The 27,802-nt window shown below is 43.5% G+C and overlaps 2 protein-coding genes across 4 annotated transcripts in view; one reads left to right on the top strand and one right to left on the bottom strand.

Annotated features, from left to right (window-relative positions):
• Positions 1 to 10,632, bottom strand: part of LOC142665691 (prefoldin subunit 4-like) — a 270,809-nt gene extending 260,177 nt beyond the window's left edge. The window contains exons 1-2 of the mRNA XM_075845436.1: positions 10,335 to 10,632; positions 5,822 to 5,921 (exon numbers count right to left, since the gene is read on the bottom strand). The gene's annotated coding sequence lies outside the window, so the exon portion shown is untranslated. The remainder of the gene's footprint in view (positions 1 to 5,821; positions 5,922 to 10,334) is intronic.
• On the top strand, positions 10,590 to 27,528 carry ZNF217 (zinc finger protein 217). 3 transcript variants are annotated; one of them, XM_075845416.1, is made up of 6 exons: positions 10,590 to 10,781; positions 18,802 to 20,360; positions 21,984 to 22,109; positions 22,396 to 23,823; positions 24,663 to 24,746; positions 25,622 to 27,528. In XM_075845416.1, exons 2-5 carry the CDS (start codon positions 19,016 to 19,018, stop codon positions 24,728 to 24,730), a joined length of 2,967 nt encoding a protein of 988 aa, XP_075701531.1. In that variant the 5' UTR covers positions 10,590 to 10,781; positions 18,802 to 19,015; the 3' UTR covers positions 24,731 to 24,746; positions 25,622 to 27,528. The 3 variants fall into 3 exon arrangements, with proteins under 3 accessions (XP_075701531.1, XP_075701532.1, XP_075701530.1); XM_075845417.1 differs by having other exon boundaries at positions 10,590 to 10,828; XM_075845415.1 differs by lacking the exon at positions 10,590 to 10,781 and adding an exon at positions 16,463 to 16,680.
• The last annotated feature ends 274 nt before the right edge of the window (positions 27,529 to 27,802 follow it).

Raw genomic sequence — 27,802 nt, 5'->3', positions numbered from 1 at the left:
TGTTTTTCCCTTCTTGTTTGATTCCTTGAATGAATAAGAAGAGGGTGGATGTATAACTTGTGTTATTATGCGGGGCTGCAGACGATACCTCGCTGGTCTCCACGCTCACACTATCTGTTCCTGCTAATGAACATTTACATATAAAAGAGAAAGTGCAGGAGCCGCACAAGTGTTCACAGCTCCACCCTGTGCCCCCCCCCCCCCCCCCCGGCCTGCCTCGCTTTTATTTTCTATGTGGATTGTGTGTTTTTGTTCTGCACACACTGGAAAAAACGTTCAGTGAGAGAAGACAGTGAAACTTCTGCAAACAGAGAAGGGCGTCACATGATGAGAACTGATTATAAACACCAGTGATCTAAAGAGATCTGTAGCGTCACTATTTATTGGCTTAACATATTATGACAATTCTGATAATAGTAAAGGGCCAGTCTAGTCTAAACATCACATAATGAAAAGTTCTGTAACTTTCTACTTTGGCTTAGGGCTCAACCACACGTAACGGAATTGCTGCGTATTTTCTGTCCGGAATTGCGGATGCCAAATACGCAGCAGAATACAGTAGCAGCAAAGTGGGTGAGATTTAACAAATCTCATCCACGAGCTGCGTAAAATTTCTGAGCAGAAATTCACCGGCGGTGCGTATTTTTTGTACCGCAGCAGGTCAATTCCTGCAGCGGAAAGTGGACTGAATTGCTGCATCTCCCAGCAATGAAAAAAAACGCAGCAAAATCCGCACAATTTTCTGCAGCAATTCATTTATGTGTGGACAAGCACTTAGTCTACACACGGCGGAAAAAGATCAGCCACAAAAATCTGATGCAGATTGACCACTCTCGCTGAAAATAGTGAAATTCATGGAGAAAATGCACAACAGAAATTGACATCTGCACCGCAAGTCAATTTCTGTGCAGAAAAATTCTGCCGCATGTAGAGGAGAGCGGATACTGTAATCTGCTGTGGATATTCCATCTGCAAATCCAGACAAAAAATCTGCAGCATTTTTATATATCGAGGTGTCTCCACTGCGTCTAATGCTGCTGCCTGACCCAGCAAGCTCAGATTACATCTACTGTGCTGAGAAACCAGCCGAGTCAGGAGGAAGCATTGCCCTGTCTACTCAGCATCTCCAGAACTCCTCTACCCGGTCTTCTAGAGATGATCAATCTCATATCTATCCATCCATCTATCTCATATCTATCCATCCATCAATCTCATATCTATCCATCCATCTATCTCATATCTATCCATCCATCTATCTCATATCTATCTATCCCTCTATCTCATATCTATCCATCCATCAATCTCATATCTATCCATCTATCTATCTCATATCTATCTATCTATCTATCTATCCATCTCATATCTATCTATCTATCTATCTATCTCATATCTATCTATCTATCTATCTATCTATCCATCTATCTATCTCATATCTATCTATCCATCTATCTATCTCATATCTATCTATCCATCTATCTATCTCATATCTATCTATCCATCTATCTATCTCATATCTATCTATCCATCTATCTATCTCATATCTATCTATCCATCTATCTATCTCATATCTATCTATCCATCTATCTATCTCATATCTATCTATCCATCTATCTATCTCATATCTATCTATCCATCTATCTATCTCATATCTATCTATCTATCTATCTATCTCATATCTATCTATCTATCTCATATCTATCTATCAAATTCAAATTCAAATTCAAATTCAAAGAAGCTTTATTGGCAGGACCAAATACATATTAGCATTGCCAAAGCAAGTAAGAAGTAAGGGAATGAGGGATAGGGACTGAGGGATTGGGGGATAGGGACATAAAAGTCCATGGCATATCATGTCTCTCTCAGTTTATGGCATGCAGTGACATATTGTGCCGCTGTGCCCACTGTGGTTTCCTCTTCACCCAGCAGGATGTAGAGTTTCTCTTGCTCTTCCATGGAGCTGAAGTCCGGTAAGAGATCAGAGAGTCTCCTGAAGTGAGTGTCCCTCACTGCTGAGTATTTGGAGCAGTGTAGCAGGAAGTGGGTCTCATCCTCCACGGCCTCCTGGTCGCACTGTTGGCACAGTCGGCTCTCCCTGGGCTTGTAGGTCTGTCTGTGGCGCCCGGATTCGATGAGCAGGTTGTGGGCGCTCAGTCTGTAGCGGCTCAGGATCTGTCTGTCTCTGGGGTTTGGCAGTTTCTCCAGATATGGCGCCAGTTTATATTCCCGCTGTAGACTCCGGTATATTGTCAGTTTCTGGGATGTCTTTATGTCGTTTCTCCAGTCACTGATATATTCCTCTTGGCCTTTGTTTATTGTCTTCTTGATTTCGGCTTTTGTGAGGCCGCGCTGGGTGACATTTTCTTCAGGCCGGGTCAGGGTGAGATGTTCTGGGGGGCCTGGTTTACCTGGGACCCCTTGGTGTAACAAGGCTTTATGGTGATAGGAACTTTGCCTGCTGCTGTGTAGATGGGCCCAGAATGATAGCGCCCTCTTCTGGATTGTGAGGTGTAGTGGGAATCTGCCCAGTTCTGCCCGACAGGCACTATTTGAGGTGCTCCGATGGACTTGGAGAAGGTGTTTGCAGAATTCTAGGTGGAAGATTTCTGTTGGGCTGGAATCCCACCTTGACCAGTCTGGGTATGTGTCCGGACCCCAGACTTCACTGGCATACAGGAGGATTGGGGAGATGATGGAGTCAAAGATTTTCAGCCAGACCGTCACTGGTGGTTTGAGATGATAGAGTTTTCGTCTGATGGCATAGAAGGTTTTGCACGCCTTGTCTTTCAGAATCTCTATGGCTTGTTTAAAGCTTCCTGATTGGTTGATTTCTAGGCCTAGGTAAGTGTACCTGTCGGTCGCTGTGATTGTGGCGTTATTTAGTGTGAAGGTCGGGTGCCTGGGGGATTTTGAGTTTCTCTTCTGGAACACCATGATGTTGGTTTTCTTGGCATTGATGGGTAGTGCCCACGTGGAGCTGAATTTTTCTAGGATTTGCAGGTTGTCTTGGAGACCTTTCTCGGTTGGTGATAGTAACAGAAGGTCATCTGCATACAGCAGGAATTTCACCTGGGTGTCATGGAGGGCGAGACCTGGTGCTGAGGAGGATTCCAGAGCTGTGGCCAGTTCATTGATGTAGATGTTGAAGAGCGTTGGACTGAGGCTGCAGCCTTGTCTGACTCCTCGGCTCTGCTGGAAATCAGCCGTTCTTCTCCCGTTCACCTTCACGCTGCATCTGTTCTCTGTGTAGGAGCTTCTGATGACGTCATAGGTTTTACCTCCTATTCCGCTCTCCAGCAGTTTCAGGAATAGGCCCGGGTGCCACACTGAGTCAAAGGCCTTCTTAAAGTCCACAAAACAGGCGTAAATCTTCCCATGCTTTGTATTGTGGACGTGGCTCTTGATGAGGCTGCGCAGGGTGTAGATGTGGTCAGTGGTGCGGTGGTTTGGCATGAACCCAGCTTGGCTTTGGTGGAGGACATTGTGCTGGGTGAGGAAGCTGAGGATTCTCTTATTCAGGATGCTGCTGAACAGTTTCCCCAGGTTGCTGCTGACACATATCCCTCGGTAGTTGGCCGGGTCGTACCTGTCCCCACTCTTGTGGATTGGTGTTATAAGGCCTTGGTTCCAGATTTGCGGGAAGTAGCCGGCACTCAGCACTATATTAAATAGTTTGACTATTGCGGCCTGTATTTCTGGCGGGCTGTGTTTTATCATTTCTGGTGAGATTCTGTCTAGGCCGCTGGATTTTTTACACCTTATGTCTGAGGTTCTCTCTGTTACTTCTTGCAGTGTTATTGGTGTATCCAGGGGGTTTTGAGAATCTTTAAGTGTTTCCTCCATCGCCTTCAATTTTGATATTATTTGTTTTTGTTCTTGGCTTTGTTCTTCTTTCGGGATATCTTTGTAGAGGTCCCTGAAATATTGGAGCCAGATGTTGCCATTTTGAATATGAAGGTTGTTTTTCTTGCAATTTTTGCCCATGTGTTTCCATAATTCCCAGAACGAGTTGTCATGGAGGGCATCTTGGAGTTGGGTAAGTTTGGTGGAGATGTGCCTTTGTTTTTTCTTTCGGAGGATGGTCTTGTATTGCCTCTGTATGTTGCTGTAGGCCTCCTTCAGACCGGTGTTGTTTGGGTCTCGGTGCTTCTTATTTGAGGCATTTCTTAGGGTCTTCCGTACTTCTTTGCACTCACGGTCAAACCAACCTATCTATCTATCCATCTATCTATCCCATATCTATCTATCTATCTATCTATCTATCTATCTCATATCTATCTATCTATCTCATATCTATCTATCTATCTCATGTCTATCTCATGTCTATCTCATGTCTATCTCATGTCTATCTCATGTCTATCTCATGTCTATCTCATGTCTATCTCATGTCTATCTCATGTCTATCTCATGTCTATCTCATGTCTATCTCATGTCTATCTATCTCATGTCTATCTATCTCATGTCTATCTATCTCATGTCTATCTATCTCATGTCTATCTATCTCATGTCTATCTATCTCATGTCTATCTATCTCATGTCTATCTATCTCATGTCTATCTATCTCATGTCTATCTATCTCATGTCTATCTATCTCATGTCTATCTATCTCATGTCTATCTATCTCATGTCTATCTATCTCATGTCTATCTATCTCATGTCTATCTATCTCATGTCTATCTATCTCATGTCTATCTATCTCATGTCTATCTCTCTAATGTCTATCTATCTAATGTCTATCTATCTAATGTCTATCTATCTAATGTCTATCTATCTAATGTCTATCTATCTAATGTCTATCTATCTAATGTCTGTCTATCTATCTAATGTCTATCTATCTAATGTCTATCTATCTAATGTCTATCTATCTAATGTCTATCTATCTCATGTCTATCTATCTCATGTCTATCTATCTCATGTCTATCTATCTCATATCCATCCATCTATCAAGTTCATACCTATTTATCTATGTAGATCTATCTCTTTCATATCTATAGCTGGCCATACATTAGTGATTTTATACGGCTGTTTTCTGTTTTACTTGTTGTTCACGGTCGGTCTTTGAAGGTTGTCGCTCTGGACAACAACCCCATAAGTTAAAAAGACAAATCACTGATAAGCCTCTGCCTTGATCTGGTCTGGGCTTCTATCTTTGGGATGCAGATGTGTTGTTTGGGATGAACAACTTTACAAGACTGAACTCAACAACGAGCAAAAAATCCAACCACAGCAACTTTTCCATAGATATCTGCCTGCCTGTCCCGAAAAGGTACTGACAATGGTACGAGAATGGCAGGGTGCACTAAAATTACCCCCCCCCCCCCCAAAAAAAAATGCAGCTGGTGGTAACCAGAAAACTATATTTTCCCAGTGATTCACATGTAATATGTGTTTCTTTTCCTATATGTTCTGACCGTGTGGGATTTGACATTTTCCAGTCTGTAGATTGTAGATGTTTTATTCTGTGATTGTCATATCTGGCAATTAAGATATTCTATACATTGAGATGCTCGGACACTTGACATGAAAAAAAACCCTCTGTGTAAACGTAACCTTTACGCTGCTGCTTGACCCTTGGAGTGAGCAGCAGGACGTGATTATGTTCTGTATAGAAGTGAGAATCTATGATATAAATAGAGACGTACGCTTCCAGCTCCGGAGGCACCGTGCACATACACCGGCCCTCATCACTATTAGTAAGACCTCACTTCTGTCCAGTGTCAGTGCAGAAAACAATGGAGGAGGATTCCTAATCACATTTGTTATTTCTAATCTTATCTATCAAGACACAATTTGTAGATAATTCAATTAAGAGAGTATTGTTTACCTGAATTTCTAATCCAAGATTGTGTAAGGCCGACACCTACAGAAGTCAACATTCCCCATATCCCATATTTTTCAGGGTGTTGATTGACGCTGCAAGATATCTGCAATAACCAGGGGAAAATAGTGTCAATATCATTTGTTTGCGTTGCTACACGTGTATTCTGCTACGTTGCATGATCAAATGCTACATTCACAGCGTTCAGACAGTAATGACCAAGAAAGTTTGCGAAGCCAGTTACAACCAGTGGAGCAGGTCATGTTTACGTATGAACGACCAGTTTTCACCAACGATGAACAATCTTTGTTTTGAGAATTTACATTATAAATTGTTGTGTAAATTAGGGCACGTGTACATAATAAAGACGTTCACTAACAATCTCGATGTACAATCTGCATAAAAAAAAGGTTGTCCCACTAAAGCTCATCACTTTCTGATCGGTGGGGGTCCGACTGCCGGGACTATCATCGATCTTCAGAATAAAAGGAGCAGCCACTTATCGGGCAAACGAGCGTTTATAGCAGGCTTGTTCCCGACGATCGAGCCGATGACTGACCAAACGCTCGTTCATCGGCTGATTGTATCCTTTTAAATGCCCAAAATATTATTATTGTCGGCAGCACATCGTGGTGTGTTAAACAGGGAGACGCGCTGCCGACATGATAGAAATGTATGGGGGTGTGTGATGGCAGTAACGAGCGCTCGTCCCCATAGTAGCTCCTTGTGAAAGGAGCAAACGAGTGCCGATCAACAAGCTGTCTCGTTGAATAGTGCTGTTTACACGGCCCACGTCGGGCCATGGAATACCACCTTTAGCGATACAAAATTGTTACCTGCACAGCAGCACCCCCCAGGTATCCGCTGCACGGGGAACTGCTGGCGAGTGGCAGGAAGAATCACTTTGCAGGTGAAATCAAGTTGTCAGTGGGGGTCCCAGTGGTCTAGCAATATGCTATATCATTAGATGATGGGAATACCACTGTAAGGCCCTGTTCACACTGAGTTTTTTTGCAGGCGGGAAAAATCTGCCTACACTCGCTCTGCCGCGTTTTTTGGCCGCGGCCATTGAGCGATGAGGGAAAAAAACGCAGCGAAAACTGCATTCTCTGCCTTCCTTTGATGTCAATGGGAGGTCAGAGATGGAAACGCCTGAAGAGAGGACATGACGCTTCTTTTTTCCGCAAGCGTTTTTTTCTGCTCGCAGGGGAAAAAAAAAACCTCCACCTCCCATTGAGAACAACGGGAGGCGTTTTTGGCGTAGTTTCAGAGTCAAAAATCTCTGTGTGAACTAGGCCTAAGGATCTGTTCATGTGATGTTTGTGCCTTACGCCAGATGTATACTGTATGTTATCATAGGTTATACGGTGCAGACCTATGACAGATGTGTGTCCTTCAGGCGTACATTTGTCAGGTTTACGTTCAGATATGCACCTACTGAAAAAAGTGTAGGCTGCTACCCTATCCAGCACATGGAGCCGAACATACAGGTATATGTTTGAATTAATTTGCGCACTACACAAATCCATCTGAATAGAACGAAAAGCACAAAAATCTGAAACACACTGGATGTTTACAAGGCTTTGATATTATACAGCGATATTGGAATACATTGTGACAAAGATTCTCAATAAAGAAATATAGAAACAAAAAAAATCTGAAACACGCTGGATGTTTACAAGGCTTTGATATTATCCAGTGATATTGGAATGTTGGAATACATTGTGACAAAAAATCTCAATAAAGAAATATTTAAACAAAAAAAACTGAAACAAAAACAAAGATCTGCCAAAAAGACTATCATGACTATTGAGCATCTTTTATTTTTGTAGTATGTTTTTTTTTAGACTTGATGTGAACAGAGCTTTAGATGCTAGAACAGATTCCTAAATCGCCACCGCAACGGAGAAAATGTGAACAAAAACGGTGTAACAAATATATGAAGTTTTGCAGCTTTTTTTGTTGCTGTTGGGGAATCCGTTCAATGTTCCTTCAGCAATTTTGAGGCAGATTTTGACCTGCCTGCACTTTTTTTGCTGCGGCTTTCGCCCTTGAGCGTCGCGGGCAAAACTCACTGCGAAAAACTCTTTCCGTGCCTCCCATTGATTTCAATAGGGGTTTAGAGACGGAACCGCAGGAAGAGAGAGCATCAATGGGAGGCAATTTCGGCAGATTTTGGTGCGGTTTCTGCATCAAAAAACGTTGTGTGAATTAGCCCGGGTGCATTGAGGTAAAAACTGCTTCAAATATCCACGAATTGCCGCGGTTTTGGAATGAATGGTTTTCGTCATTGCGGATTTTATGGGTGTAACATGTAAAATACATTAATTTTGGCTGTACTTATCGTGCAACCAAAAACTGCATCGCAAAACCGCGGAAATTCGTGGTAAAAACGTCTGCTGTTTTCACTACATGACCAAAAAACATCTCATATAAATGCAGCCTTAGGGTATGTTCACACGGCTTATTTTCGGCTGTTTTTCGGGCTGTAAAATCGGAAGCAGAACGCCTCCAAACAGCTACCCATTGATTGGGTTGGGCCCCTGTCCGTGCAAAACCCCATCACCCCCATATCTGGTGCTAGCTGAACTTCTATACAAACAGTCCCCTATAGCGGCATCTGATGAGGCTGAAACTGTGCCGATGTGGCAAATGGCCGCACAATTTTTTCTGATAATACCTGGCAAAACTGCATGGCCATTGGCCACCGCTAGTCTGCCAGGTTTCGGGCGGATGCCGCAATGTGGGACTGCACCCCGATACTCATGCGGAGATGTGATATCGGAAGCTGCTTATAACCGGAGGAGCAAGTCAGAGAATTCTCCGTGAAACGTCTCTATAGAAAACGGCAACCGCAGTGATCACGTAAAGACTCCAGAACGGACGCGCTCTTTTCGGTGACATGCGCTTTTTTTTTTACGGGGCGTCTTTTTAGGCGCCGTTAATTGAAAATGAGGCGTAAAATAAAGCCCCGTCGGAACAGAACGCCGTATTTCTCATTGAAATCAATGGGCAGATGTTTGTAGGCTTTCTGCTTCCGATTTTTCAGCCGCTTTTCGGGACATTTACGGAACAAAAAACGGCTGAAAACGCGCCGTGTGAACATACCCTTACTCAAGCGTACGGCAGTGCAATCAATATTAGCGTGGAGTATCCACGTCTGGCCATTATGGCGATCGGTGGTGGTTCTAGCGCACGGACACGCAATATTCTGACATGTCTGTAACCCCCACAAATGTCGTAAAACTCGCTTATCAAAATGGGGGGGGGGGAGAGGGGGTCTTCTATGAGAGATTATAGTTCAGGGAACCCGGACAAGAAAAGGGGGAGCTTTACTAACGCAATCACACGGTTATCTGCCATAACTGTATTTAAACAATGGCGCTCCATTTATAAATACTTCCGTCTGCTGATGCTGCCGACTACACAATTGTTTTTCGTAAAAAAAAACAAAAAAAAAAAAAACGGAAACCTGGCGGCGAACTGAAACAAAGAAAAATACCATGAAAATCAATGGCGATGCAAATGGAAGCGATGAACAAAAAGCCCAAACGGAAGGCAAACGCGGATGTGAACAGGCCCTTACCTTTCCAATTGCTTGACTGATTTTGGAAGAGTTTTTTGCGACTTTTCTAAAAGGCGACGCACAACGCCAGGTGCAACCTGCTATCGCCCAGAAGCTCACACGGCTTATTTTCAGGCATTTCTCGGAGCGTAAATGCCTCGAAAAATGCCTGAAAATACGGAAGCTGAACATCTCCAAACATCTGCCTATTGATTTCAATGGGAAAAACGGCGTTTCGTTCAGACTGGGCGCTTTTTACGCGGTCGTTTGAAAAGATGGCACGTCAAAAAACACTCCGTAAAAAGAAGCGCACGTCCCTTCTTGAGGCGGTTTTCATTGTGTCTATAGAAAAACAGCGCCAAAAAAAATACATAAAAAAACGCTTGATGCTTTAAAAACGGCTGAAAATCAGAGGCGGTTTACCCTTGAGAACAGCTCAGTATTTTACAGACGTTTTTAATTTATTGTGTGAACAGAGCCTAATACCGTACAGGAGGGGGGGGGGGATAGGGCGGCGGCTATACCGAATAGGACAGTGTACCAAAGTGCAAATACGCCGTAAATCTCCAGTATAATTTATGGCGCTGTATGTGGTTTATAATCACTCACATCCTTACGGTATATTCAGACTAACTGCTGAACCGCAGTAAAACATTATTTTTTTCGTACGAAAAACCCTATAAAACCGCATCATTTTGCAACGATTTTGTGGCAGTTGCATCAAAAAAAGGATCACAGCCGCTACGTCTGAATATACCGTTACACAAGCAGAACACAGGCACATTTTTATGATATTGCTAGTTCAGGCCAGAAGAGCTGCTGTCGGGCCGGGTCTGGCGGGCATAATAAAACAATCACCCCCTCACAAAAATGCTGATTTTTCACTTTTTCTGTCACAATACCTTTATTCTGTCTGCACCACATTATCTATGACCTGTAGTATTCCACCATTACCTGGTTATTATAAGAGCTCCAGGGTATACATATAATGATCAGGATACACTAGAATCCAGTCAGCATATATGAGTCACCATTACCACCATTATTTGCTGCACTTGGCCGAGGTGGGGTCACATGACCTCTACGTTTCCCGCCCTCAGAAAAAAACAACATACACAATAGTCCAACGGTCGAGATTCCAACTGTCCGCGGCGGTGACGCGCTTAACGGTCATGTGACCTGGCGGGAGCGCGTCCTACAGAGATAATGGGAAGCGCGCCGGCGTTGCAGGACTGAGACGAACAGGCACTCAGTACGCATGCGCGATAGAATGATGAAGGGTTTAGAATATGTCAGGACCGGCTGTTCTGAGGAAGAAATCACAAAAACTGACGTAAAAAGTGTAGTGTGAGGGGAGAAGAAGAAGATGGAAGACTGTCAGAAAAATACATGAACTTTTTGGTGTGGTGACAGAAGGCTTTCATAGATGTGTAGCAGACATATATATTGTATGTACTATTTGTGGGACTTGTAGTCCTACAACAGCTGAAGACGATTATTGTGAATAAGACAAATAATTTTTCGCTCAATAACGATATTTTTCTTAAAATTATGATTTACAACCCAGACGGAGATCTTCTCCATTAGTCGGGATTTCAGCGTCCGTTTTGTAGAAAATGACAATTCGTTTATTCTCCTTCCTGACCAGCGATTGCCAAAAATTTTTTGCCGCTTATCTGTGGCCGGGGTAACCCAGAAGGCCTTGCCTACGGCTGGAGAGCGGCGGCCATTTTGTTCCCTCTCTGGCACTGAAGCGCAGGACCGCGGAGATCTGCCGTGTCCTATGAGGGGCGCTGCTTATCGAATGGTAGGGCAAAATAATAATTAGTGAGGAAGTCTGCGGGTCCCAGAAGAATTATTACAACGCCAAACACCGTTTTTTGTTTTTTTTGGTGGCGTTTGGATGTAAGACTGATTTACATTGAAGGAGGTTTTAGGGTATGTTCACACGCACTAATTACGGACGTAATTCGGGCGTTTTTGCCCCAAATTACTTCCGAAAAATGCGCCTCGATAGCGTTGACAAACATCTGCCCATTGAAAGCAATGGGCAGACGTTTGTCTGTTCACACAAGGCGTAATTTACGCGCCGCTGTCAAATGACGGTGCGTAAATAGACACCCGCGTCAAAGAAGTGACCGGTCACTTCTTTGGGCGTAATTGGAGCCGTTATTCATTGACTCCAATGAAAAGCAGCGCCAATTACGTCCGTAATGGACGCGGCGTTCAAGCGCCTGCACATGCCGTTACGGCTGAAATTACGGGGATGTTTCCTCCTGAAAACATCCCCATAATTTCAGCCGTTAGGGACGCTGTCGTGTGAACATACCCTTACAATGAATTATGTCCATCTGTCACATTAAAAAATGATAATCGGTGGCGTTGGGGCGGTGAGAATGAAGTGACCCAAATATCCTACACACGGCCCAATGAAGTGAATGAGAGGTCATTTTACAGAAGCCATGTCCTAAATATTACTCATTGGAAACCCCTTGTCCTCGCCACAGCCACAAGGTGGAATGTAAACCGCGCAGTATACGTTTTTTTACTAGATGCTTCTGTCTGGAGTAGCGTAGTGCACAACGCTACCCCATACAGTAACTAAATATATGTGCCGCTGTATACCCCCTGACGTAGGACAGTCTTTTGGATACGTGGGGTCAGTGGGGCGCGCTATGGCGGCAGACATCATCTCAGGCTATCAAACCAAATATGTACGGTGAAATTCCTTTAATCCAGCGTTATCAGGACCTGATATATATGAAGTATCCTGGATTATCGGACGGCCACCGAAAACAATATCAAATTTACTAGTGAGGGTATGTTCACACAGTGTTTTCGGACGTTTTTCGGGCCGTAAACGGCCGAAAAATCGGAAGCAGGACGCCTCCAAACATCTGCACATTGATTTCAATGGGAAAAACGGCGTTCTATTCCGATGGGCCGTTTTTTTTACACGGCCGTTTTGAAAAACAGCAGCGAAAAAGAAGTGCAGGTCACACCTTGGGACTTTTTTTTAGCTGTTTTTCATTGACTATAGAAAAACAGCTCCAAAAACGTCCGTAAAAAACCCAGTGAAAATCGCGAGTGGCTTAAAAAAACGTCCGAAAATCAGGAGCTGTTTTCCCTTGAAGCTCCGTATTTTTAGGCGTTTTTGAGTTTGCGTGTGAACAGAGCCTCAGGGTGGCTGAAGAGAAGGTGTTTTTGGCCGTACAGTAAAAAACGCATAAAAAATCACGGCAAAAAAAACCTCACGCCATTTTACCGCGAGTTGTTTCTGTTTGCGATGCGGCTTTAATAGGTGAAACACAATTATTTTACGTGTTTTACGCATCGGAAACTAGAGCAGTGCAATTTTCAGCGGTTTTGGCATGATTTTTTATAAATTTTTTACCGTGCGGCCAAAAACGTCTCATCTAAACGCACCCTTAAAAAGCCAAAGATGAATCACTACCACAGATTTGCGATAATCACGCAGTTTTTTGTTGAAAACTAGTGCTGGACTATTGGCATTTCTGGATTATGGCATCTTAGATTTAGGCCCCATGCACACGACCGTAACACTGTCCGCGGTTTTACAGACCCATTCAGTTCTATTGGCCCCGGACACCTTCCCATATCGCTGCGGATGGCTGTCCGTGCCGTAGAACTGTGCCGGGAATTACGGAGCATGTCCGTTTTTTCGTGTTTTACGGGCCGTGCTCCCATACTTTGTCATGCAGCCACGAGGGGCCACGATTACGGATATGGTCGTGTGCATGGGGCCTAAGGGATTATTAAGACGAACGTATAAATAGTCCGTGTGACGGACGGCTGCATGTATTTCTATGAGGCTGTGCAGACGGCCATGTTTTAACGGACCGTGTGAAGGGCCCGTGAAGAAATAGGACATGTCCTTTTTATTGTCCGTTTTCATGCATCCCTCAATAGACTCCAGCCTATGAGAGATCCGTGAAAACGGGTGCGAATCGGACGTGAAAAAAAATTGGCGTTTTTCATGGCTGATTTTGCACACGTTCGTCTGAGTATAGCCTAAGGCTCTGTTCACGCGCTAAACTAAAAAAACGGCTGTGAAATGCGGAGCCTCGACTTTCAGCTGTTTTTTAAGCATCAAACGTTTTTTTGCGGCTGTTTTTGGAGCATGCACTTCTTTTTACGGAACATTTCTTTTGCGCAACACTGTTTCAACGGCCACTTAAAAAAACGGCACGTTGGAACGAAACGCAATTTTTCTAATTTCCTATTAATATCAATGGGAAGATGTTTGGAGGCGTTCAGCTTCCGTTTTTACAGCTGTTTTTCGGGGAGTTTACGGCCTGAAATACGGCTAAAAATAAGCCGTGTGAACATACCCTAAGGGTATGTTCACACGGCCCATTTACGGATGTAATTCGGGCGTTTTACGCCACGACTTTCGTCCGAAAATGCGCCTCGATAGCGTTGGCAAACATCTGCCCATTGAAAGCAATGGGCAGACGTTTGTCTGTTCACACGAGGCGTATATTTACGCGTCGCTGTCAAAAGACGGCGCGTAAATAGACGCCCGCGCCAAAGAAGTGTCATGTCACTTCTTCAGACGTAAATGGAGCCGTTTTCCATGGATTCCATGGAAAACCAGCTCCAGTTACGTCCGTAATGGACGCGGCGTTCAAGCGCCTGCACATGCCGTTACGGCTGAAATGACGGGGCTGTTTTCTCCTGAAAACAGCCGTGTCATTTCAGCCGTTACGGACGCTGCCGTGTGAACATACCCTAAGACTTCATGCTCACGAGATAGCACACTGACCCATTCATTTCTATGCCCCTATGCACACTACCATGTTTTTCATGGATACGTGTGGGGGCCGTGGAACCGAGCTGCAAAACTCAGAGCAGGTCCTAGTCCTGTCCGTGTTTGCTGCTCATTCTCACCCATTCAAGTTCATGGCGACGTGAATACCACGGACAGGACACGGATGCCAGCCACGTGCTGTCCATGCTTCGTGAATCCGTCGTTTACGGACCGCAAAATACAAACGGTCGTGTGCATGTAGCCTAGAGGATTTTCACTAGTATGTTTACATTCCCTGATTTCATGTTATTTTTCTATAAAGTGTTATTGTGAATTATCAGCCATTAAACGACGTCAGAGGACGGACAATCAGACCGACACATAGGCCACATGCACACGATGCGTATTACGTGCAGAGTTTCCTGCAGCAAATCCGCAGCACAGTCCCAGCAAAGTAAATAAGACTTCAAGTAATCTCATCAACACGTTGTGGAATTTTTCCGCACGTAAATTGACCTGGGGTGTGAATTTATGTAAAATTGCATCCAGAAACACAATATTAGGCCTCATGCACGCGACCGTAGTGGTGTGCCCGGCCGGAGATTTGCAGCTCGGACGGCCACAGAATGTCGTCACGGGGCGTCAAGTCATTTTTGGTTACCGTTTGTTTCCGTTCCGTAAAAAAAAATAGTGTCGACTACGCTATTGTTTCCGCAAAAATGGAAACTTTACAGAATGGAAATCAACTGCAACGGAAGCGTTGCCATTGAAATCAATGGTAATGCAAACGGAAGCTATGGTTTCCGTTTGGCTTTCTGTTCATCGGTTCCTCCAACGGAAAGGTCTGACGGAACCGATGAATGGAGCCCGACGCTTATGTGAGCATGCCCTAACACAGCATATATACACATCTAAATAACACATGCATAACACAAACAAACATACATAGCATACGTAAATCAAATAATATACATAAACACAAATATATAATACAACATACATAAATCACATATATAATAGACATAAACATATATACATATAATACAGGCACACGACACAGAAAATAACATACACAACATACATAGATCACATATATAATAGACATAAACATATATATATATATATATAATACAGGCACACGACACATAAAATAACATACACAACATACATAAATCACATACATATTAGACAAACATATATATACATATAATACAGGCACACGACACAGAAAATAACACACAACATACGTAAATCACATATAATAAACAAACAAACATACGTAAATAATAGTATATACATAACACACACATATATAATACATGCATACTGACACAAAGACAACACACAAACATGGATACGCATAACACATAAATCACATATATAATAAACACAAACTCATGAATACATAACACAAAGATTTACACACACAACACATTAATAATAAACAGACATGGTGGGCGCGCACTGACACAACACACGTACATATATAACACACGCACATAAATAATACACATATAGAACACACACAACACATTGCCGCACGTTAGCCTTTATATGACATGTCTCTCCAGACGGATAACACTCGGAGGGGTAGCGGTGTCTCACTGTGGACTCCCCTATAAACCAGCACCCCGATCGGTGGATTGTGCATGTTTACTGCCATAGGGAGAGGGGGATAAGCGGCTGTTAAACACCTCTGCTGCCGCTTATATCAGTAAAACATAGGATCGGGCAAGGTAAAATCCTGGACTCCATTACAATTGGCAGCAATTATAATATGTGTGGCCACCTATAGCTGCCACCTAAACCATAAACACCGGGGGTGGGGGCGTCTACAGCTATAGGGAGAATAAGAGGAAAAGCTTGTATGTGACTAGACATTGCCTCATTACATTGTGGGGTTCATTACTAACATTCCTGTACTCCGGCATTAATGGGACGTTGTCAGGTATTCCAGATCAGCAAACATTCTGGATTATCAGACTATTACATTTCCTCATTCGTTCTCTCTACTTCCACTTCTGGTCTTGTGACATTCCACATTATATTGCCAGATTATCAGGTGCTGGATTGGAAGAACTGGATGTTAGTTGTGGGTCTTCTATAGTTCTAGACTAGTATATAAAATATATCAGACGTATAAAGTACCTTTGAAAGCGCGCTAAAGGTTGTATATATATATACTGTGGCAAAAAGATAATGAGGTCCCCCTGTATTTGTAGTGGTCTGCAGATGGTGTCTCGTTGTATGTGGATCATGGGTGGTTCTGCAGGTATCCAGCACATGGGCAGTGTACACAGCACACCTGGTAATGTATGGGAGGCAGGGCAGGGGTACAGAATACAGAGGATGAGGGAGGAGGCGGGGACATGAGGAGGACACAGCTATAAAGACAGGAGGAGAGAGGGCGCCCCACAGCCAGGAAGTACAAGACACCGCACAACCTCCCAAATATGAGAAGAAGAACACAAACTGCAGGAGGAGGAGGCGGCAGGTAGAGAGCTCCCCCAGCACCGAGCTCACTGCCAGGTAATCACCAGCATCCACTACTCCATGTACTGCCTACATACTGCTCTACATGATATACTACTCTATATACTGCTCTATATTATATACTACTCTATATACTGCTCTATATTATATACTGCTCTATATACTGCTCTATATTATATACTGCTCTATATGATATACTGCTCTATATTATATCCTGCTCTATATACTGCTCTATATTATATACTGCTCTATATTATATCCTGCTCTATATACTTCTCTACATGATATACTGTTCCATATGATATACTGCTCTATATTATATACTGCTCTATATGATATCCTGCTCTATATACTACTCTACATCATATACTACTCTACATGATCTACTGCCGATATACATATTATATACGTCTCTACATGATAGTGTTCTATATTATTTACTACTCTACATGATCTACTGCCAAAAGGGTTTATATTCTATACTGCCGATCTACTTCTACATTCTACCCTACATATTGCCTATTCTGCTATATATACTGCCGATCTACTGCTACATATTGCCTATATAATATTCTATGCTATATACACTGTTCTTCTCTATATACACGGTGCTCTGCATACTGCTCTGGTGTATATACTGTATTGTGTGCAGCGTCTTGTGTATTTAGAACGTTACATTGTATCGGCTGAACTTGTGCTGCTCCCCGGGGTTGCCTGCCCGTCAGGGGGCAGTGGGGGTGGTGAGGAGGTAATCATGTTACCACCACACAAAGTTTCTCTTGATGTTTGCGGCGTCTTGTGTGGAGGTGCGGGTATCTCTAGAGCACAATGGAGGAGGAGGTGGTGGCACTGGGAAGTGGAGGCTTCTTCTAGTGTCCTCTGGAAGAAAGAGATCAACAGGAAGCCGGAGCGCAGCCTCCTCCTCAGTGGCGTCTGTAATTAGCACTTGATTTGGGCAGGTTTGTTATGTAAGGGGAGAGTTCTGCACCCTGCCCCGGTACAAGCCTTGTGAGCTGCTGGAAGGTGCAGGGACTGGCCGAGGGTCTAATGCCTAACCTGGGGGGCTGGAGAATAACAAGTGAGTGAAAGGTATTAACAAGGGGGGCAGCGTCCCCCCGCCCTCCTATTTCTGGGTGACCAGCTGACTAAATCCTCCATGGTGAGGGAGATCTGACCCTACTGCTGCCTCCACTGGTGTCAATGTAAACTCCATTGTGCCATCATGTGTGATCGACAAGAAGGGACTGTTCTGCAATATGTCTGACCATCCTGGATTTACTACTGCCCCTCTCCAGCCCTGGTGTGGGGGCTTTTGTTGATTGCATTATTTTCTCCTTCTTCCCTTGTCTTCTGTAAATCTTCATTACTAGGTGTCTGGTAGTTTTCTACTTCTTCCTTTTCTGCTGTTATTTTATCTTCCTTCTAGTGGCGCACAAAGGGAAACCACTTCACACATTCTAGAACTAGCAGCAAACGCCTAAACTCTTCATTTACATCTGACTCCATTATCTCCAAAGCTGGAAGAAAAGTTTGGTGGAGTTACCACAACAATAGAGGCAGCTCGGAGTCTGGTCTGAGGAAGCCATTTCCCTCTGTGCTCAGCTGTCTCATTCATTGTATCCTCAGTAATGGCAGACCTGGCCTTTATTAAGAGAATTGGAAGAGTAGAACCTGATGAACTGCAATGGTCCAAAATAAAGAATTAAATCTAAATTAAAAAAATATATATATATTTTTTTAAATTTAAATCTGATTATTCTGCACTTTAACCCGGAGACTATCATGGGAAGATTGGCTCTGGTCTCTTGTTCAACAACCTATGGAGGGTGTGAAATGTCCTCCAAACATATGTAAATTGTGTCAGGGGGGTCCTTGGGAGCTTTGTGGCACCAAACCTGACTTGTTCCATAGAGAACACTCTAAAGTAAGGAGACAAAGGGACATTGTTCTAGTGTTGGACACTTTTAGTGCACCCCCTTGTCTTGTGTTTGAAAGTTGATATTTGTGGGGACAAGAATAGAAGATTTCTGCACTAATGTAAAAAGCAAACCATAAAGAAACATGTGTCAATACATTTAAATATTTTTGATAGAACTGTAATGTCTTGAAGAATCTGCTTTTGGTTCCTGTACTAACGCTCTCTGCTTTTCTTTCCAGGTCTGGAGGCCATGGATTATCTTTGACTTTCCACCACGCGCCAGTGGGAGATGTTGGTATTGACCAAAGACTTCTCTTGATCCTCCCATATCCATTTGTGGCCGAATGACCTATTTCTGATACTGTGCCTTAATAGCGACACATGTCGCCCATATCACTGCTGTGACCTAAAACGGCAAAGCTGGCTTATTGTGTCCTAAAACTGGCAGCAACCATGCCCATTCAGTCCCTCACTGAATTCGTTGATGGTCCGGACGGCATCGGTAGCTCTGTCTGCTCCAAAATGGAAAGCTCTCGTTCATCCCGGGCTATAAAGCGGCGAAATGCCATCACCCAGAAGACCTTGCAGGAGAGATTTCTGATACAAGCTGAGGGGGCTGTGACTTTTGACTGTATATTTTGTAATGAGTCCTACAAAAATCACGCAGAACTTGGAAAACATGTTCTTACTAAGCATAGACCGACGTTGTGTGAGCCCACTGTTCTTCGCGTTGAAGCGGAGTACCTCAGCCCTCAAGATAAGCGCAGGAAGAGTGCAGGGGAGTCCACGGACGAGTTTGATAAGGATGACAATGAAGGGTCTGACTGCAAGGTGTGTGGTCAGAGCTTTATTGACTCAACCAACTTGGAAACTCACATGAAGAAGCACAAGGATTCCTTCACATACTCTTGCAATATTTGTGGCAGGAGATTTAAAGAGCCCTGGTTTTTAAAAAACCATAAGCGGACCCATTCCAGCCGAGCGGGAGGGAAAAATAAACAGCCGGTTATAGAGACCGCCATCACCATAAATGAGATTGTTCAAGAACAGGTGACCAATAACGTCACTTCACCCTATAAGATGTGCATGGTGTGCGGCTTCTTCTTCCCTGACAAAGAGTCACTCTTGGATCATAGTAAGATGCACCTTAAAGGGTTGACGTCCGTGTGCGCAGCGAGCGAAGAACCAGAAAACGTCCCAAAGGGAGACTTCATGAACTTTTTAAATCTAAAGCCCTCCACACCACCAGCTAAAAAACCTGAGGCATCCTATAAATGGATAAAAGAGTTGGACCCATTCAACACCTACCAAGCTTGGCAGCTGGCAACGAAAGGCAAAGTGACCTTAAGCTTTGGTCAGGTGAAGGAGCCGTGCTTTGAAATAAACCTGGAAACTGATTCTGACAAGGATGAGATCACGGATATTTGGAATACAGGAAAGATGAGTCAGTCTGTTCACTTCAATGAGACTTACACTGCCAAAGATGGGGACTGTGCGGGAACGGCTCAGTCACAGGATGTGGATGAGCCTAAAAACCATCATACGGAGGAGGAAACCAAGGTCCAGAACAAGAAGAAGACTCCGTTCTGCACGGACTGTGGGAAGTTGTTCAGGACCTACCAACAGCTGGTGCTGCATTCTCGTGTGCACCGGAAGGACCGAAGTGACTCAGAGTCTTCAACCATGAGTAGCCTAGAAGGACTGCTGCCTGCTGGCTCTCCGGATACTCCAGCCAGTGTGGAGGATCAGGAGGTTGTTAAGATGGAAGAGTCTGAATTAGAAGATGATCTAACAAGTGGTAAGAAACTGGTGTTAGACCGAGTGACATTGGGTGAGACCAATACCACAGCAAAGTACATTTATCAGTGTGCTGGCTCACACAGACATAAGTTTTACTGAACATAATTGCGTTCTGTAGAATGAAGAAAATCCCCAAAAAGTCTTACAATGATCCGTCCACATTCTGCTTTGTCACCTTTTCCATGTAGAAACATTTGGTTGCTTAGACTGCCCTCTAGTGGTGCATCGTGGTAAATGTATAGACCCAATTCACACAAAGTGCATGGTAAATTTGATTGTGACCTGTGTTTTGGGGATTTTTTTTTTTAACTTGTATACACCATATTCACAGAATTGTACCTACAATATATCAGGCTTTTTTTCATGCTAGTGTTGAGTGGTCCATCCTACCCCCCATTGTATTAAGAAAAAAAAATAGAGTTCAAAGTATTTAACTGTAGAAGATGGTGCCACCTTGTGGCAGCAGCTGAAGCCACTGTAGTACTTTAAAAGCCAAAAAAACCCTCCAGAGCCAGTGTGACTGGTAATTAATTTCTAGGTGCGTTGTCCACCTGGTTCCTGTGAATTGTCCTGATCTGGATTATGTATGGAGTCGAGCCGCTGTCCAGTATAATTTTGTGCATATTCTTGTCAAGAGGACGGAGGTAGATATAAGGATAGGAACCTCACCTGCTTTAGGCCCCCTGCATACGATCGTAGCTGTAATCACGGCCTGTGATTACAGGCACGGACGGCCGCGCACAGTCACTTGCATTTGTGGTCTGTAAAAAAAAAAAAAAAAAATGTCCTATTTTTACGGCTGCTTTCTACAGCCCAGGCACCTTCCTGTAAATATATACGGGAAGGGGCCTGTTGGCCATAGAAATGAATAGATCAGTATTTTGATCCGCCATTACGGTACGTAATTGTGGATTAAAACTGCGGTTGTGTGCGTGGGGCCCTAGGTCTGGGCAAGACTACAACAAACATCCATTGAGTCTCACATTGGGTTGAATTCAGAGTTTGTCTGTGACCGATGTGTAGACGCAGCATTAGGTTGATTTATACCCCAAATGAATGCGGACAAAGGTCATTAAGGGCCTGTTCACATCACCGTTGGCTTTCCGTTCCGGGGTTCCGTCTGAGGTTTCCGTCGGGTGAACCCTGCAAGTGAAAGTGAAACCACAGCTTCCGTTTCAGTCACCATTGATATCAATGGTGACGGAAACATTGCTAATGGTTTCCGTTCGTCACCATTCCGGCAGGTTTCCGGTTTTCCGACGGAATCAATAGCGCAGTTGATTCCGTCGGAAAACCGGAAACCAGCCGGAATGGTGACAAATGGAAACTATTAGCGATGTTTCCGTCACCATTGAGATCAATGGTGACTGAAACGGAAGCTGTGGTTTCACTTTCCGTTGCGGGGTTCACCCGACGGAAAGCGAACGGTGATGTGAACAGGCCCTAACTTCTATCGGAGTAGGACTCAAGGAAAGAAGTCACACAATTTTCACCCCGCATCTGGCTGGAATAACACGGCTAAAGTCCTAGTCTAGCCCTGGCCTCAGAGACAGGCAGTCAATCTCTATGTAACTTGTAATATAGGGATCACTCCTAATACCTGTTTTTGTTTTTATTGCAGAGAAAAATGATGATGGACAAGCAATCTCGAAAACCAAATGCCTGCAATCTTCCAGGGAATGCAGTTTCTGTGGAAAGAGCTTTCGTTCCAACTATTACCTCAATATTCATCTCAGGACCCATACAGGTAATTGGCTTGGTTACAGATAATCTCTTCCTAAAGTAGACGTTTCTTGGACTAGAAGCCTATAGCATTTATAAAGCTGGAGTCCTCGGTCAGTATATGGGTGGGATATTCATTTGAAACAATAAAACTAGGGTAACATTCCTTTATCGGTCATGTGATAATGCAGAATTTATATCGGGCACAAAAATGACAAATGATTAGTGATGACCCTAGACCAGGAGCAAGAAACTTGTAAACGCGTGTAATTTAGTTTTTTTTGGTTTCTTACACTTTTTTTCTTTTGCAGGTGAAAAGCCATACCAATGTGATTTTTGTGATTATGCTGCTGCACAAAAAACCTCCCTGAGGTATCACTTGGAGAGACACCACAAATTTAAGCCTGGAGAATCGAATGCTCGTGTGAGGAGCATCAGTAAGAGTTTACAACTACTCAAGAGTTCCCTAAACCCTCTTTCTGCCAGCGTGCAGGGAAACAAGACGTCCCAGAAAACCATCACTAATGCCAAAGAAAAGCCTCTACTGTCCAAACGCCCCAAGAGGATTTCTGCCCTGCGTAACAAACTGGTAAACCGAAAGCAACCCTCAAAAGTTAAGAGAACCGCCAGTGTCAAGAAAGTGCCGGAGAAGTTAGAGTCGGAAGAAGAGCTGCCGAGGACGTCTGATATTATGGAGATCTCATTGGCCTGTGAGGAAACCCTGGACCCAGAAATGTGTTCGAATGAAGAGGAGACCTTGGAGGAAATTCGAGTTTTCACACCTCGTACACCAGAGGATTTAGAACTTGTTCCTTTGGACTTGTCTATGAAATCAACCAGGGACGTATCTGCCACTTTATATAACCGTGCCTTATTGGCAATATGCACCTGCCCCTACTGTACTTACAAAACATTATACCCTGAGGTGCTGACCATACACCAGAAACTGGTCCACAAGCAAAACTATGACCTTCTCCACAAAAATAGCTGCAAGAGTAAAAACCCAGGACTTGTCTTACAAATGAGGCGCACTGGTTGTCCCCCAGCTCTAGAAGGGGTCGATGTGTCTCCTATGCAGCAGAATAGTTCTAGGCTCAAAATGTCTCCACCAGCCAATACAAAGACCCTCAACCATGAGAAGCCTAAACGTGCCCCTGCTCAGTCAAGCAAAGCTGCCAAAACGGAAACTGACTGTAAAAGTGTTGAGCAAGAGAATAAACTTCAAAGTGGCCAGCAAGTCGGCAGCTATCGGTACCTGCAGCCCGATCTACAAGGCATCACCCACTTGTTGGAAAGGATGCAGCATTCTGAACAGAAACCTCCTCCTTGGACCCCTTCTCCCAACTCGCATACCACCAGTGAAAACATGACTAGCCAAGAGCACCTCTATCGTATCATGCCACCATGGTCTGCAGAGCATCCCTTTGCCAGACACCCTCATTTAGAACTTGGGGAACCCTTCACAAAGCGAGTCAAACATGGTATGTCTATCTCTGCCTCTAGCAGCAACTATGCCAATGCTGAGATAATGAGGAGACTTCACCCTGGTCAGGTCAACATGCACAATCTGGAGGGGCCTCCTATAAAGTCGGGCCCTACAGTATTAACCAATGTGCCGTATCCATATGAGGTTGATACACGATGGAGCCTGTTGAAGTCTTATGGACCGCCACCAACTGGAGCTCAGTTCGCTATGGGCAACCCTTCCCACAATCAGGGGTCTGCTACATCTATGGAAGGTAATTTCGTAACCAGCACTACTGACACTGCAGTAAATCCTACATTATGCACACAGCCGCCATAGGCACTTCATCTGCTACCATTGTATGACACTATTATAATGGTATCTCTGTAATATGACACCCAACATGGCATTTCTTTTCTATCCTGTTGGATTCCATATGAAGCTGACAGCCATATTGGTGATACAGATTGGTATAGGTAAATTAACTTGTCCAGGCCCAAGTAAAGTTTGTTGCAATGAGAAAATATATATATTTTTGAGGAATGGGGACACTACTTTTTGAGATACAGCTACTCTGTTTACAGAGCAGCTGAATCCTGTACTACTCAGGTCCACAGGACTGACTGGTTCAGTGAAAGCAGGTCCTGTGTGTCTGACACGCAGGAATCTCCTGTTATCCATCATATTGAAGTTCATAACGTGGATTACAGGTGGATCCTGCATGTCAGACATGCAGGATCTGCTGACACTGAACCAGTCAGTCCCACTGACCTAATGGATTCAGATCCTATCGCACGATACAGCTGCTCTGTATAGAGAATGCCGAACAGCTGTATCTAAAAAAAAAAAAAAAAAGTTAAGAATTTTTAATAAACTAATTATAAAGTTGCACAAAACACACTGACCTTTTTATTAAAAAAAATCCCTTTTGAAGGTGTACATGGCCCTTAACCTTTTATGACTCTTCACAATCCTATCATTGGAAAGGGAGCAGATTTTAAATGAAGTCTTTAGCAGTGATCTATGTAACTGACTGTAAACTGCTTCTATGTGAATCTTATATTTTAGATGCACTTGGTTCTGTTACTGACTATATATTTGTCTCTCCTACAGTCAAGCAGAACTCTTTATATCGACGAATACCCAAGCGAGGCTATGGACCAAATGAGAAAAGGCCTTAATCTTTGCGTTTTTGGGGTAAGTGCAAACTTTTCTCTATAAAGGGGCATTCTGCTTAAAGTGTAACTCTACTCGGGTGAGCGCTTTGTTTGCGATCGGCTAGCCTCAGAGCAGTGCACGGGCTCTATAGAAAGTACACCGCTCCGAGGAAAGCCCATCAGAAACTAAGTGGAACAACGTGCGCCCGAGTGTTTCTGCCGCTTCAGTTAGTGATCAGTGGGGGTCTCAGTGCTTAGGCCCCAAACATTCAAAACTGCTGACATTTCACTGATTTGTTGGGGTATGTTCACACGGCTTATTTACGGACGTAATTCGGGCGGTTTACGCCTTGATTTATGTCCGAAAATGCGCCTCGATAGCGTTGGCAAACATCTGCCCATTCATTAGAATGGGTCTTAAGATGTTCTGTGCACACGGTCATTTTTTTTACGCCCTGCTGTCAATGCGGGGTGTAAAAAAGACGCCCGCGTCAAAGAAGTGCCTGTCAATTCTTCAGACGTAAATGGAGCCGTTTTCCATTGACTCCATGGAAAAACCGCTCCATTTACGTCCGTAATGGACGCAGCGAAATAGCGCCTCAACATGCCATTACGGCTGAAATTACGGTGCTGGTTTCTCCTGTAATTTCAGCCGTTACGGACGCTGCCGTGTGAACATACCCTGAAAAGTTTATTTACCCTCGAAGACAAACCCTTACGTCATATTGTCCTTATAGAGCGTATGGAAATAGATTGTGCTCCCCAATCCGGACCCCCTCTTTTACCCAAAGCAGTCAAGGGTCTAATGATCAGTCTTTTAGTGGTCACAGTTGAGACCTGGGTGAATTATTTATTTTCACTTGAAATTCCCACTTGGTGTCTGTGTCTAACTGTTGAATACTTGTCTCGTTTCAGGCCTAGAGGATCTTTGAGAAGGTCACGAGTTCTGACAAGCTGCTACATATCAAATGTGTCCCTGAACTCTACGGAAACTGTGAATGTACTTTCAAGTGACGCTAGAACTTTATTTTTTACTTTTGTTAATGAACAGCAAATCTACTGTAGTCTAAACTCTGGGAATGTTCATTGTATAGAGATTTATATTTTTGGCATTGACCGGTCTATCCTACACGACCAAATACGGTGGGAGACTGAGATTTACTTGACAAGCCCCCGGCATTTTCTGTTTTTCTTTGGGGCCGTGTTTCGTATGTGAATGGCTGGGATTATTACAGATATATATATATTTTTTTCACATCCCTATGATTTTTGCCACAAATTAAATGGTGAAGACGGATAACCCCCTTTGGTTTCTGAGTCCTGTGTTGTACGTACATAGTTACCTCTTCTGAGGGGGTCATAGGCGCTGGCACTAAAATGACACCATTCCAGACTTTTTTCCATGTATTGTAATTCCCATCAAGTTTTACAAGGTCGTTTTTTTTTTTTGGTTTTTTTTTATATATAAAAAATTTTCAACTATTCTTAAATGAAGACAATGGAATTTTCCGCTCCAGATATGTTTGACTATTCACCAATCACAACCTGTCTACACTGTATGTGGGATCACAAAATATTTCCCACCGATTCTAGAAGCCTCAGGTAAACTGCACTGGATACGAACTCTTATCAGGGTAGACCGCGATGCGCTGTTCTGAGAGATTTAATTTTGGCACATCAATGCAAACTGTACTTTGAAGCTCTGACGACTCTCCCCTCCCCGCCATTCATGTGCACGCTGTGAAAAGATTACTGTGCCCTTCTAGTCATTTTATGTGACTATTTGCACTACTCTAAATGCTCTGAAGAGGCAATTTGCTCTTTAAAGGTGCGCGCCATCTACCCTTTTAATTTTGGAAAAATCTGATTAATAATCTGGACCAAGATGGGGATGGCATGTTTGTTGTTTTTTTTTTTTTGGGCAGAGCTGGAGTTGCTCTGTGCTGCCTGCAGAATTGTCCCACTGCATAATAACCCCTATATAAAGTCCTGTAACTGTTTAGTAGTGTTTCCATATGTCCGCCCTTGCTGCTGATGTGGATTATGACATGAAATGGGCTTCATCTTGCAATCTAGTTTTACTGGTAAAATCACCATATAGTGTTCTGTGACTACAAATATTTCGTTTTTTTTAAATCTTATTGAATCTCATCCTTTATTTTTTTTGTACTCCTGTTACATCTAAAGCTGCATTCACAATTCTGCTGGCTCAGAACTTCACATTATACTGCTATCCCTGTACTGTTGTAGTGGGCATGCTCTGCTGTGTTACTGTTGTAGTGGGCATGCTCTGCTGTGTTTAGAAAGATAAGATGTGATGTGAAGGCCAGGCTCTGTAAGAAAACTACAATACCCACAATACAATGCAGAGTCCTCATCTAATGTACTAATAAAGCTATTGGAGTTGTATTTCAATGCAGTGTTGATGGTTTCCAAATGGTAGCCAGCAGCTTTGGATGTGACAAGTATAAGTAGTATCTCTAGTAGTTTCTGAACACCATGTGCTGTGTAGCAGTTGAGTGCTAGCTCTTGTGACTAAGCTTTATATTAGGGGAATCTGCATGAGAAGACTCTGACTTCTATTGTTAATGGGAGACCAATGGCCATTTACCAGAGGGGGTGTTACATGACGTCCGCCATTCCTGACTATTTATCGGTCCCGATGACACAGTATTAATTGGGATCCCGCTGTGTTCCCCACATCCCTGTTATTCATATTGACTGTATTTATTTTTTGTTTTTCTATTTATACTTTGTTTTTGCTTTATGTTTTTGCCATGTGAATTGAATTTGGTTTGTAAATATAGATTTGGTGTTTTGCAGTTCTATTGTTTCCTATTTATTGATCTGTCACATGTGGAGCGTTTAGATCCTGTTCAAGTGTTTGCCACATTTTTTGCTGTGGAAACTGCGGCAAAAAAAACTGCTGAAGTTGTTTTCAATGGGAGGTGGAGGCTTTTTTTTTTTTTCTTTCCCCGCAAGCAGAAGAAAACGCCTGTGGGAAAAAGAAGACATGCCCTATCTTGAGGTGTTTTCCGCCTCAAAAACCCCATTGAAATCAATGGCTGACGGGAAAAACGGCGCGAATGGCCTGAT

This window comes from Rhinoderma darwinii, chromosome 13, assembly GCF_050947455.1.
Source record: "Rhinoderma darwinii isolate aRhiDar2 chromosome 13, aRhiDar2.hap1, whole genome shotgun sequence".
Lineage (NCBI taxonomy): Eukaryota > Metazoa > Chordata > Amphibia > Anura > Rhinodermatidae > Rhinoderma > Rhinoderma darwinii.
This window is presented reverse-complemented; position numbering and strand designations above follow the sequence as displayed.

Excerpts from the sequence above, each read along its gene's own strand:
- ZNF217 (XM_075845416.1), top strand. The coding sequence starts at position 19,016 with ATGCCCATTCAGTCCCTCACTGAATTCGTTGATGGTCCGGACGGCATC. Across the intron at positions 20,361-21,983 it reads AGAAGATGATCTAACAAGTG|AGAAAAATGATGATGGACAA; the intron begins GTAAGAAACTGG and ends TTTTTATTGCAG. Across the intron at positions 22,110-22,395 it reads TCATCTCAGGACCCATACAG|GTGAAAAGCCATACCAATGT; the intron begins GTAATTGGCTTG and ends TTTCTTTTGCAG.